General features: G+C 37.2%; 1 protein-coding gene across 3 annotated transcripts in view; it reads right to left on the bottom strand.

Annotated features, from left to right (window-relative positions):
- The window catches only part of Csnk2a2 (casein kinase 2 alpha 2), a 40,392-nt gene that overhangs the window by 24,919 nt on the left and 1,255 nt on the right, over nucleotides 1-14,218 (bottom strand). For 2 of the 3 annotated variants that reach the window (XM_087205901.1, XM_021256973.2), the window contains exons 3-4: nucleotides 3,586-3,687; nucleotides 900-950 (exon numbers count right to left, since the gene is read on the bottom strand). The exons of the other annotated variant lie outside the window; for it this stretch is intronic. In XM_087205901.1, the coding sequence (XP_087062027.1) occupies nucleotides 900-950; nucleotides 3,586-3,687 (153 nt within the window). The remainder of the gene's footprint in view (nucleotides 1-899; nucleotides 951-3,585; nucleotides 3,688-14,218) is intronic. 3 annotated transcript variants of the gene reach the window in all.

The raw sequence follows: 14,218 nt of genomic DNA, 5'->3' as shown, positions 1-14,218 counted from the left end.
TTGTTTTATAAGTGAAAATATCTATTTTGCTTATTTTTCAGTAACCAGCTTTGAGTGATTACTTAAAATAATTAAATGTTGGAGTAATGTCCTTTTATTTTCACCCAAAGTATCACTCCTGATAGCAACATCTTTAACTGCTGATTTGGTTATCTCCAGCTTCTTTAGAACAAAATCACAAGTCTCTGATTCACTGTCACAGTTACTATCAGCTAAACATCCTCTCAATGCCCCTGAAAACCAACACTGCTATTTTGTTTTTTATATTGTTTTAAAATTTGTGCTCTAAAAAAGGGTTTGTACCAGTATGAAAAACCCCAAAAGCCTTATGACAAAAGTTTCAGTATATGAAGAGTTAAAATAAATTCATGAAAAAAGTTTAAAACCAGGCTTTAAAAAAAACCTCAGTCTCAAATAATACACATTTTAAATATAAGAAAATATAAATTCCCCAGAATAGGGCTCTTTTAAAGCACTAACTCTTAACCAGGCTTTTGGTATCATTTGTTTTATACAGTTTGTATGAACATACTGTCATTATTTGATTGCTCCAATCCAATACACTGCTTCTTTTAGAAGAGCCCTACATCAGTTTATCCCTTATCAGCAATGTAAGATTTCTTAAGAAAATCAAAGTTAGCATCCATTTAGAACTATATTGTCTAAAACAGGAGTTACAGATGAGGTATTAGCTGAGACCTAGCTGAGCAGCTACTACTAGAGCACGCAAGGCAAAAGGTAAAGAAATTAACTTCACTAAATGCAAGAACTAAGCTACTTTCTGCATTCTGTACTCATGCTATAAGGAATTCAACTTGTTATTTCCTACTTTCACCAATACTTATCATCACTTTTCCACCCTCCAGCAATCCCACACCAGAAAGAAAAAGTATACGCACCTTAAAATCTGTATTATTGATATATTCAAATACCAAAGCTGGTGTCTTTGACTGCAAGAGAGAATATTAATGCTTTTTAGGTATTCAGACAGTAATAAATGTGATTTGCCTCTGCCACAATGGTGCATCCCCAAATCCTACAAGATAGAAGAGGGATTCAAAAGTATTTTCTGGAAATTTTATGACATTTGGAACTTGCTTCAAAATAATTGAATAGTGGAAGGTGGGGGCAATGGGTAGGGACAGAGATGGAACATGGCTGGCCATAAATGGATTAACCACTAACGTTGAGTAATATGTAAAAGTTTGTTCATTATACTATTCACTTTACTTCTGTAAATGGCTGAAATTTTTATTAATAAAAAGGGGTTTTTGTTATTGTTTAAAAAGGAAGTATTCTCTGAAAAGCCTACCAATGGCCTTGACCAAATGGTTAATGGTTATAGGAAGATTTATACCGTATAGTATTTCAGTGTGCCAACTTCAAAAGGAGTGATATTTTCATCTAGTTTTAGAAAGCAAGATGCATTTAACAGAATTTTTATTAGTCTTGGGAACCACATACAAGTCTTTCAGGGTACTAGAAGAAAACATAAAATTATCAATAGGCCATACTATAAAATTACTGCCTTGCTTAGAGAACATTAAAAAATACTCTACCTTACAAGGCAAACATATTCCCCCAAAATCATATATAATTTTTTTTTTTTTTTTTTGGTTTTTTGAGGCAGGGTCTCCCTTTGTAGTTCAGGTTGGCCCTGAACTCACTATGTAGCCCAGGCTGGCCTCGAATTTGCGGCGATCCTCCTGCCCCAGTCTCCTGAGTGCTGGGATTACAGACGTGTGCCACCACGCCCGGTAATCATATATAATGAATTTTTTAAAAATTCTTTAATGAGTATAACATATTCACTACTTTCTTGTGGAAATCTAGATTTTTAAATGTCAGGTTTCCCTAAGTGAAATAAAATAATGCTAACTGGTAGTTATAAACTTTCAAAATTGGGAGAAAAACAGGAGCTTAAAGCATTATACACATTTTTAAAGACAGTCATCTTGGAAATCTTTGTTGCTGGTAACTTTTGCCCAAGGACTAGGTCAAAGTTACCTAAGAAATAGGCCACAGTACATACACACAGAGCTTTGCCAGGACAATGCAGAATCCAAGCAGAAAATCTAGCTGCAGCTGTGAACAAATGATTCTTCCCTGGCTCCAAACTGTAATGGTTTCATTAAGACCGGATATCTCCACAGACTCTTGAGTAAGCCTGATCCTCTCAAACACAGAGGACAAGGATTCCCTGCTGATTTTCATCTACTTCAATTTACTTGTCTCACGTATCAGTAAGATATACATATATTTTAACAAATTACAAAAATAGTAAAAGATCACTAAATTCTGTTAACTTAAAAAAAGCAACACAAAGATGTTCCTGGTGTACTGGCTCACACTTTAGAAATTCTTCCGAAATTAGTATGTTTATATATGGCATTCTATTTTAAATGGGAAACTCATTTTAATGAGGCCAGTTTCAAACATCAGGCAGTCCAGACCTAGTCATTATTAAATCACTCTGAGCCAAGTAGGATGTGATATATTTTTAATGATAACCAGATACAATCTGGCATACAACTATCCCTTCTCAGTCTTTTCAAGGTCCAAAAGAAAAACTTTTCCTTATTTTTCAACACTGTATACTCTTGGGCAAATCACTTAACCTCTGCAGAATTTAGTTTCCTCACTATACAATGTGAACAACAGGTTCCCTAGACTGTTAGGAGGATTAAATGTCATACAGCTCAACACTCAGAATAGTGCCTGATCTGTAATAAGTACTCTGTGTACATTAGCCTCTATATCATGAGGGTATCTCTAGCACAGAGAAGCAAAGACCTACTTCTTAAATAAAAAAACTATCACAGAGGAGAACAAGGAAATACCTGGAGTAGAGCAGGTGGAGAACAGAAATGAGATAGGAAGTGGTACAAAACGGGGGTGGGTGGGTATAGTTTGCAACCTTCTTTAATCAAAAACATAGAACGTTAAATTTCTCCCAGGGAGAGAACAAAATTCAACAGCATATCTGAAAAGGCTAAAAATTAATCATCTTAACAAAAATATTTTATGTGTAAAAAATATATTTTAGTTGTATTTATACACACAACATGAGCCCTTATGGTGGACCGGAATTAACGACTGGTATGAGAAACAGCAAGGCATCTTCCTCAGGGGGTCTGGTGGGCTGTGACCTGCTCAGCTCTCTATGCCAGGTGTCTATGTGGAAACATTCAGTATTTCCTTATATAAACCCAGACTTTCCACTATCAGGCTTACATATGAGTGAGGTAAGATAATGAAAACTGACAGTAATAAGGTTTCAAAACTGAGACAAAAGCAGGGGCTTAAGGGAGGTGCACAGCAAACACTTGTGGACTAAAACTAATGAGATAACAAACCTGGGACAGGTTTTTTTCCCTATATATATATTTTTTAGATTCCACAAAAGTGGTGGTGGCTGTCTTATCAATGGGCCATGATGATTTTTGTCTGGTTTTCAAAACCACTAGGCAGTAAATACAAATGCCATCATCCCCACTATGCACCCTTACTTGAGGATCTCTGTGTTAAACCCCCTCCCACAACCCCCCAGGCCACTAGAACGCTCCCCAGCCATCAGGCACCTACCACGGGGTCCTTTACAGTGTCAATCAGCTTAATGATATTTGTTCCACCACGAAGATTCTCCAGAATCTTAACCTCTCGTTTTATCTTCTTTTTCTTCACTGGCTTAAATACACAAGAGTAATCAGAAGTGAGACTCCTTTTAAAGTTATTATAAAAAACACAACTTTAAAACAATGTAAGCCAATTATATGGCCTGCATGCCGTCTTGTATACTGTGTTGTGTTAAAAGAGCATGCCTAAATTAGAAAACAGATAAAATGGGCTTGCCTGTAAGAACCTTTAACATTAAATTAAACAATTTACAGACTCATGTAGCTTATTTCTCAAGAACTTTAAGTAGTTACATCTAGGGCACTTAAAAAAATTTGAACGCTCATGTCATACTTTAAAAATAAAATGCTCACTTACTAGATAACTGCCAAATGGAAAGTGTTATATAGCTCTGAACAGCTGTATATCATAGACTAACAAATGGAAAATCTGAAATAAAGTGGTGAGACACTTGCTCCTTCCAATGAGTTACATATAATTTTGTCTTCCAGAAGTGAAGACCAGTTCAACGACATCAAGTTACAAACTTGTTTCCCAGCTGCTAGTTCCCATTTCCTGTTGCCACTCCCATTTCCTTAATATCTAGAATCTGAAATCAGCACTGAGCCAGAATATTTTCCATCAGATCCCATTCCTAATGGAAGAGTTGTTGGATCAGAGAAAAGAAAAACTGATCTAATACAGAAGTAACAAAAGTATCTGCTAAGCTACTGATCTGCTAGATAGAAAAATTAAAGAACTTAATTAGAAATACTTGCATAACACATAATTTCCTGTTTTAAACAGGCTAAAGAATTTGAATAAAGGTAGTTCTGGGGTTTGTTTTTTTTTTGTACTGGGGGATTGAACTCGGAACCTTGTGCTTGCAAAGCAGGCAGCAGCACCACTGAGCTAAATCCCTGGCTCTAAAGGTAATTCTGAAAAAATAAGTGTATCACAGGCCAGGGATTTAGCTCAGTGGTGTTGCTGCCTGCCTCACAACCACAAGGTCCTGAGTTTGATCCCCGGTACAAAAAAAAAAAGTAAATCACATGTAAATATGCTTCGTAAGTCACTTAGAACAGTGAGTGGCACATTAATAACCACACAGTAATTGTTAGCTTATTTCTGAATTTTTAGTTAGTAGTGGGTCATTTAATTTTCACAAAATCTCTACGTAGTAGAGTCAGCAGAGAGCTATTTGCCCAGGGTCACATCTAACAGTAGAACAGGAGCAGGAACCAAATCTGGGTGGTCTGACTCTGGATGCCACATTCTTCACCACTGTGCTTTTATTCCCAAGTGTGGCTAAGGAGAGAAACACACTGTAAATAAGGAAAAGAAGTATTCTATTGCAGAGACACTGTTATAATAGCACAGGCAAAGAGGGGCCAATGTGGTTGTCTGAAACAATAAAGCAATCTAAAATGTCTGTTTGGGGGAGAGGAGAATATAACATGCCAAAGAAATAACCATCTTTGGTTGGTCACTGAGATACAGCTCTGGACAACTACCAAAACAGGAAAGAAGACTGAAATGTAGCTCTTGCATCACTATAATAGGGTGCTCAACTGAGGGACTGTATCCTAGCTGCGTCCTTGCAAGCTAGCTACCACGATAATGTCTAGTTTCCACTTTGCCAGGATTTCCAGGAGAGATCTGGCTGTTGTTTCTACTTAGGAACCTCTCTCCTTAGTCTTTTTTCTAATTGGGGAGTTCAATATTTTGGAAAATGAAGCACTGTACAACCTGATCAAAATATAGCCAGGGAAGGACACATTACGTAATAGCTAGCCTGTACGTCTCAAAAATGTCAATGCCATGAAATAACTGAGCAACTGTTCCATGTTTAAAAGATACGAGAATTGAATGTGACAGATGATCTGAGATTCTCTTTTGCTACAAGGAACATTTTAAGGACAACTGGCAAATATGAGTAAGGTCTAGAGATTAGCTAAAAGCAGTGAATCAATGTTCATTTCTGATAGAGTCGACCCTTGACTTACGAACTCAATTCATTTGCGAAGGTTGGTTGTAACTCAAGTTGGTCAACTAAAGGCTCAGGCTTTTCTTCAAAGCCTTCAAAGTCTCTCACCTGTATACAGGGAGATCTCAGTATCCTTGGAAAGGCACTGGCCCAGGATTTCTCAACCCCACACAGGAAAGGATATTGCAATGTTCCTTCCAGAACTCTTTAAGGGTTAAATCTGTATCTGAGACCATCTGGAAGCACAAGTGATCAGCATCTGGGTCGTAACTCAAAACTTTGTAAGTCAAAACTAAAACTCTGGTCATAACCCAAGTTGTTTATATGTCAGGCTGGTCGTAACTCGAGGGTCCACTGTGGTGTTATTCAAGAAACTGTCCTTGTTTTTGTTTTTTTGGTACTGGGGATTGAACAGAGGGTCTTCACACTGAGCTACATCCCCAGCCTTTTTTGTATTTTAAAATTTTATTCTGATACAGGGTTTCCCTAAGTGGCTAGATTGCCCAGCCTGGGCTTCAACTTGCTCTCCTCTTGCCTCAACTTTTTAGAGTACTGGGATTATTTGCCTGTGCCCCATATCTGGCAGGAAGTGTCCTTGTTTTTAAGGAAAGATACACTAAAGTATTTAGGGATGATTGTAATTCACTCTCAAGCATTTCAGAAAAAATATACACACACATACATTACATTTGGTATATAGATAAAAAAGGGGAGAGAAGGATAAAGCAAATATTAACATTCAAAGAATCTGATTGAAACATGTATATGAATTCTTGCTACTTTTCTGTAAGTCTGAAATTATATTAAGAAGTTAAAAGAAAAATAAAAACTGGCTATGTTGTTTGTATAAATTCAACCAACGCTAACAGTCCATTTAGTGCCTTTTCATGCAAGAAAATTCGAGAGTTGTCATCCACTACTGGAAAAGAGCTACAGATTTGTGGTAGTAGCAACAGGGGGAAAAAAGCCCAGACAGAAGCCTATTTACATCAAGAAACCTCTTCTACTCCTAACAGAGCTCCTAATTCCTTACAGGGGTAATCCATTAATAAATTGCTTTTATGACACTGCCCCAAATAAAGCTTCTGTTGCTCTCCTGTTATTCAGCAACAGGTCAGATGTTGCACAATTCCTGGAAAACTCAGTTAAGACGCAATTATCTTTCAATACATCTAAAGACAGCATCTGAAGCATATTCTGTTGCCCAAGTGTCACTTGTCCAACAACTACCCAGACTAGAGCCTGGGAACACCAAGCCAATTCTGAAGTGGTGGAATTGAGTCCCAAAACATCTAGTATCCTCATATGCTTACTAAAGATCAAGAAGCAATCAAAAAGGAAAACTACAGCCCAAGAAACTTCCATCAGAATATAAAGAACCAGGCTGTAGACAGCTCCCTTTAACCTCAGATTATTCCTCTGAACCTGGGAAAGATTTCAGAAGCTAAGGCACCAAAGAGCAAGAGTGAGTAAAGGTGATTGTTTTATTTCCAGAAATAGACCAAGAGAGAAAAAGTTAGGATTTATCAGGAGGGACTGTTGACACCTCAATCAATCAATCAATCAATCAACCAACCAACCAATCCGTTTCATAAATAAAGATGCTTTGACTCTCCTGTCCAGAGTTTGCATCCATTCAGCACCAGTTACATAAAACGCAGAAAAGAAATACATTTCCATGACAATTTTACCTTGTATGTTAGAAAGTCTCTCATCAAGGGTCCATCTCCATCTCTTTTTTGACACAGGGCCTTTCTTGGTATGTAGTCCAGGCCAACTTTGAACTTGCAATGTAGCCCAAGTTGGCCTCAAACCTGAGATCATCCTGCATCAGCCTCCTGAGTGCTGAGACTGCAGGTGTCCATCAGCACACATGGCTCTATTTATTTCAGTTCAGAGAATATCTGTTTAAAAGATGCTCCTAGCACTCTGAGAGGCTGAGGCAGGAAGAGCTCAATTTCAACTTAGCAAGACCCTAGCTTAAAATAAAAAATATTTTAAAAGGGCTGGGGATGTAGGTCAGTGTGAAGGTCCTGAGTTCAATTCCCAGTACTGGAGAGGGAGAAGGGGGAACTGATTTAGCTATTTTCCAAACCAAAACAAAATTTTTCATTTTTACTTAAAATCAAGAAAAGTGGCAAAGTTAAAAAAAAAAAAATTAAAATACTGAAAGGGAAAAAAAACACTTCAAATTTTCTGTGCATAAACTTTGAAAATGGAAAAGAAAAAAATATCTTTTCAGAAAGTTTCTACCTATATGATGACCAGTTCCAGCTATTGGGCAGAAGCTTGTTCAAAGTAACCCAAGAGTAAAGTACGTTTCCCCTCTTCTTTTACTAACATCTAAACACTTTAAAACAATATATAAATATTGTGACAGGCTACTCATAAAGATAGAAGTTGACAAGATCATTAATATATATTCACCAGAAGTTTTTTTCTTCTAATCCAGATTTGAGAAAGATTTCAATTACTAGCATTTAATTGTGACTCAATTTACAAACTTATGTCTGTCAAAGGTATAAAATTATGACCTCAATAAATTGCACAAAATATTAACAGACAAAGTCCCATCTAAATTGCTTTTCAAGCACAAATAGACTGATAAATTCAAGAGGACAAAAGATAGTTCACAACTTCCAAATTTGAGGTTACTTTTATTCCATACCAAACCAATGGCTACCCCACTAAGATATTAATTTCATCAGAACAATTAATGAGCACAATCAATAATGGTTGCCAGGAATGAAGAAGGATAGGTTAAGGAACAAAGTTCAGCCTAGATGATAGTGTTTATTTTATCACCTTGGTAGCATCTCTGAAACCCAGTGCACTTGACCTAAATATAATCTGAAGTTGGATGTGGTGGTGCACCCCTGTAATCCCCATCTACTCAGGAAGCTGAGACAGGATTCTGAGTTCCAGGATAGCCTGGGCAACTTAGCAAAACACTGTCTCAAAACAAACAAAAAAAGACTATTAGCCGTGCAATTTATTCATAGCAACTTTTCCTCTAATCTTTTAAATCTCATCATTCCAATTACATTACCAGTTCCTTAAGGGTAACTGTTTATTCTCCAGATTAATTTTTATTTTAGAAAGGGAAGGTATAAAATCAAAATAAAATTAGGTATCACTTCATACTCATTAGAATGGCTGTTACCAAAAAACAACAACAAAAAAACCCAAATGTTGGTGAGGATGTGCAGAAACAGGAACCTTTATATACTGCTGCTTGGAAATATAAAATGGTATGGCCGCTAGGGAAAGTTCCTCAAAAAATTAAAAGCAGAATTACGTTATGATCTAGCAATTCCACTTCTGAGTATACAACCAAAGAAAAGTGAAGCAGTGTCAAAGAGGTATTTGTATTTATACAACTATGTGCAAAGCAGCATTATACACAACGGTTAAAATGTGGAAGAAAACCAAGTAACCACTGATGGATGAATGAATAAACAAAATGCGGGATGTACAAACAATGGAATACTATTTAGACTTAAGGAAATTCTGATATATGATACAACTTGGACGAACCTGTGGATATTGTAAGTGAAATAAGACAGCCACAAAAAAGACAGCTTTCTAATCTCATCAAGTAAATGTTATGATTCTTCTAGTATTAGTTCTGCCACAAGTATCGTTCACCAGCTCCACCTTTAATACTGTTATTGCAACTATACTGTACTGCTCTCAGTGTCAGTCACTGCTCATATTTTAGACTAATGCGTACTCTGTATCAAGATATTCTTTTCACACATGGTTCACTCTCAAATAAGCTTTAATATATTAAGGGATAAAACTATAAACCCCCAAATCTGACAAATGACCAGGATGAGACTTGAAGAATGATTTAGGTATAAAACACTGCTCACTGAGGTTTTACATCAATAGAGTAAAGCACAGAACACACTGCTTGTGCACTGAACATGTTGCTGTGGATACTAATCTCAGAGAACCCCTGCTAAAACACTCTGGGTGAGGATCTATTCCATACTTCAACTAACCACCCATCAAAGTCAAATACTTCCTTTCAGAAGAGTAACTCCAAACTTCATTCAAAATAAATTAATTCATTTGACTTCTAGTGAATTTTCTTCAGTCTTCCCAGCACAGTTCAGGACATCAAGATGTCAAATGTCCAGTGTCTCTCACACCTACTCAGTCTACATGACACATACAGACACAGCTATACCTAATACTCACTACATGACCCTAAACAAATCACATCCTTTTTCTGGGTCCTGTTTTATTTTTTTTGTTTTGTTTTTTGAGGGTCTTGATTTGTAGTTCAGGCTGGCCCTGAACTTACTATGTAGCCCAGGCTGGCCTGGAACTTGTGACAATACTCCTGCCTCGGCCTCCCAAGTGCTGGGATTACAGGCATACACCACCATGCCCAGCTTGGGTCTTGGTTTATTTGTAAAAAGAGATTTAGGATCTAAGGGTTTCTAAGCTCCAACATTCTGTGATTCTGTTTGACAAAACTTAAAGTTCCATCTTTGATCCTACAACCTCAGTTTTAGAAACAGCAGTAACTAGTTCACACACAATTTTTAACATTTATTTTACAATTCTAACACGTTCCCACCAGCTTGAACCACAAGTGGTACATGTATGACTGTCCAATAGGGTAGCTTTTACTGCTAGTAGTACAAACAGATCTATTCACTTTTATTGGTCTTTTTACTAATAAAATTAATAAAAAGCTGCCTGACAAAGTACAATACTGTTTTAATTATTTTTATACCACCAGACATTTGTGAAAATTGGAATTAAAAAAAATTACCAACCACTAAATGTGTTGCTTCAGAGACAATGCACAAATGAAGGGTAAAAAAGCTACCATCAGAGAAAGCAGACGTTAAGGACAAAGCAAATATCAGCATGGAGAAAACTTCATTTTGATATAACATAAAGACCACTAGCTTACTATAAAGTTATGAACATGCTTTGTAATCAATACTAATCCTCCTTTAACACTATCTCCTAACAATGTAACATTTAAAAAAATCTACACATGTTAACCATTCTTTGTTTTAAGTTCAAGAATTCATTTCTGGGGAGAAAAATGGATAACCAAGATGTTTATAAAACAATACCATTAACAGGAAACCTTATAGGGAATTTCCAATTCACTGCAGCACTGGTTCAAAATGTTGTACATTTTTTTTTTTTTAAATAACAGCATTGCTCTTGACTTTTCCTCAGGAAATAGCAGTTTAATCTGAAAGATCTCTAGGACCCCAAGAAGTGCCGAAATCCATCCATACAGGCAGTATTCACAAAACGCTAAAAGTTGTCCAAAATGGACAAATGGTTTTATTTCTGTGTACACCTTTCTAGAGGTGCTACAAAGGAAATTGAGGAACTGATTTTTTAGCATCAAAAGATGAAACTTTTGACACTAAATAGCTTTCTGCCATGCAACATAAACCCTTACCATTTCCTCTCTTCTTTTTCTTTTCTCCTCAAAACAATTTCTGTCAAAAAAGAACCTCTCTATTGATTGGGAAAGTTTCTTTTGAGATTTTAGCCTTAGAATATCACTTGGAGTCAGGCAATAAAATTTTCTTCATCAGTTTTTTTTTTTTTTGGTACCGGGGATCAACTCTGGACCTTATGCTTGTGAGGCAGGCGGTGGAACCACTGAGGTAAATCCCCCGCCCCTCTTCATTCGTTTATAATTCATAAAATCTTTCAATAGCCCCAATATACTTTGATCGATAAAGTACTTAGGAATTGTTGAGGTAAATTAAATAAAATAAACTTTCCATGGTCATTCAGCAACCAATCATTCTCACAAACTGGAAAAGAATGACATAAAAAGTTACTGACTGAAAAAGAGGAGATCCCATCCACAAGGAATGCACCCTTTATCTTGGTCACTATGTGCACATTAAGACATAGAATTCCAGCTGAAATACAGTAGGCTTAACGTGATAATGAAGCCTCTTCTAGATTCCTCTAAATTGAACAACTGGTACTCTGTTAAGGACTTAATTTCCTATGACCAAATACTAGAAGAGTAGACAATAGTCCCAACTTCAACTTATCTGACTAAAAGAGGATAACTTCCTTTTTTTGAGATAGGGTCTCCCTATGTAGTACAGGCTGGCCTTGAACTAAGTACCCTAGGCTGCCCTCAAACTCACTGCGATCCTCCTATCTCAGACTCCCAAGTTCGGGGTTTTTTTGGTACTGGGGATCAAACTCCGGACCTTGTGCTTTCGAGGCAGGCGCCGGAACCACTGAGCTAAATCCCCGGCCCCTCAAGGTGCTAGGTTTACAGTCGTGCTCCACCATGCCCAGCAAGAGAATAACTCTGGATAAGGACTCTTCTTTTTCAAAAAGAAATTTGTTTTTGCTACAGAATCCCAGTAATACCATCAGTGATTTCTTATCCAGTCTATTAAATAGGAATAAAACCTGGACAGAAATGTCACAAGGCTTTGAAAAAACATAAAGGACCGCAGTTTACCAGTAAAAACATGGTGGTTCAGGCTGCCCCGTGAATAGAAACCATGTCAAAAAGAAACAAGGAACACTTCATTATCTACAGCATTAAAGAGGGCTCCCTAAGTCTCATTCCAGAACACTGGAACTTATTCTATGCTCAACACTGAGATCCTATAATCCAATGCTAAAATAAGCAGGAAGACACTTGAAATAAGAAGGAAGAGTTCTGACTAAGGGACACTTCAATGTAATGATGTCAGGTACATTTCTTTGTGCTTAGGTCTCCCTTTTGTAAAAATAATCCATCGAGGCTTCCATTCTGGGCTCCCTAACCATACCCTGAGAACCTTTAGTGGAGGGAAAGTGTCCAGCTACTGACCCTATGAAACTCTTTGTAAGGATGACTACAAAGCAATGTCGTGTTTTCCTAAATGAGCACATGGGTATTTACACATACACCTGGACGCTGTTCCTTTCAAAATAGACTCCACAGGAAATTGCACACTTATTCTAAAAATGCTGCCACTGCATAAAAGTTTAAACATTTTTCTGGAATTGCTTTAGCGTCAGCAACTCATCTGAATGTACACCAGTAGAATGTGGATATTCCTAACTTCAATTTGTTTTGCACTTAGATTTGAAGCAGCTTATACTAAGAACATTTATACTTATGCACATAAAGGGATTGTATGGCTTCCTCAGTTGACTTCTTTGAAGGAAACATTTCTTTAAATATATTTGCTTAAAAAAACAAACAGCCCGATATCTTGTATTTCATATTTAGGGAAGAGAGGAGTCAAACCTGGTTATCTTCAACATCAATTCCTTGCTTTTCATCCCCAGTGTTTCTGACAAAAACGATCTTGTGTACCTCTCTCTATTCCGATTCTGCTCCTTCATCACTAGGCTAGGACGGTACTGAGCGATGGGACTGCTCATTTCTCAAAAAGGTGATTTATAGAATGCATTTTTTTTTTTTGGTACCGGGGATCGAACTCGGGTCCTTGAGCTTGCGCAGCAGGCGGCGAAACCACTGAGCTAAATCCCTGGCCCTAGAATGCATTTTAAACAAGGACTAACTACACAGCAGCCCCAACACACAAGAACAGCTTTTCAATCTAGCACTCTTATTCATAGCATTTTTGCCACAGCAGAAATCATGTACATGTAAAACTCATCCATCACTCCCAATTCTCAATCTTTCACTAAATGACATGTACACACATTAAATGTGGTAATAATGGGCACCCCTCATAGATTCTAAGGATTACTTTTTTTTTTTTTTTTTTTGGTACCAGGGATCAAATTCTGGTTCTTGCACTTGTGCAGCAGGCGGCGAAACCACTGAGCTAAATCCCCGGCCCCTAAGGATTACTTTTGAGTGTACCCTATAAACAATTATTAAACTTGTACATTCTGTTACCTGAAGGAAAATTTACCCAGCTCTTCATGCTCATTAAGATCATGTCTTCATCAGGAAGATAACAAAAGGTATATCATTATCAAACTGCGATTGCTAAGCCAGATATTAAGTCAGTTTTGTTCCAATTATTATTGCAGTGATTAGAAATGTTCCCTCCTGGGCCGGGGATTTAGCTCAGTGGTTCTGCCACCTGCCTCGAAAGTGCAAGGTCCCAGCTTTGATCCCCGGTACCAAAAAAAAGAAATGTTCTCTTCTATTGGTCCAAATTTCACTTTTACTAGTTGGGAAGAAACAACAGCTCACTGACTTCCCAAGAAAGGCTTCCTGGCACTAATGGCTCACTATATCCATCCAACCTGAAACCTTACTGCTAAAGAAAAAATATGGTATTACCCAGAGGGAGTTTCCCTCCACAAGGGATTTGAACTTATCTTTAAAGCAACATCAATAATGCCTTACAATGTTCTTCCTGGAATAACTCAGAGCATCACGAATAACAATGCTCAAGGAACTCTTGGACTGACAGAATTTCCATTAAAAAGCTTTTCTTTCTTCTGAACACCTATTTATTCTGTAACAAATGAAGCCCTTTAGAATTTTTGCTTTGAGAGCCCATAATTTACACTTTAGAACAAGGATGTTCCGGAATTGTAACGGTCACACTTGAGACCCAGTCTTCATATTTTCATAAAAGTTTACAGGAAAATGGAGTAGAAGGAGTAGAGGAGAGACAT

The sequence above is a fragment of the Heterocephalus glaber genome, unplaced genomic scaffold, assembly GCF_053883595.1.
Source record: "Heterocephalus glaber isolate CG9 unplaced genomic scaffold, H.glaber_assembly_v1.0 deba00000071, whole genome shotgun sequence".
In the NCBI taxonomy this organism is placed as follows: Eukaryota; Metazoa; Chordata; class Mammalia; order Rodentia; family Bathyergidae; genus Heterocephalus; species Heterocephalus glaber.
The sequence above is the reverse complement of the archived record's forward strand: the minus strand, read 5'-3'. Positions and strand labels throughout refer to the sequence as shown.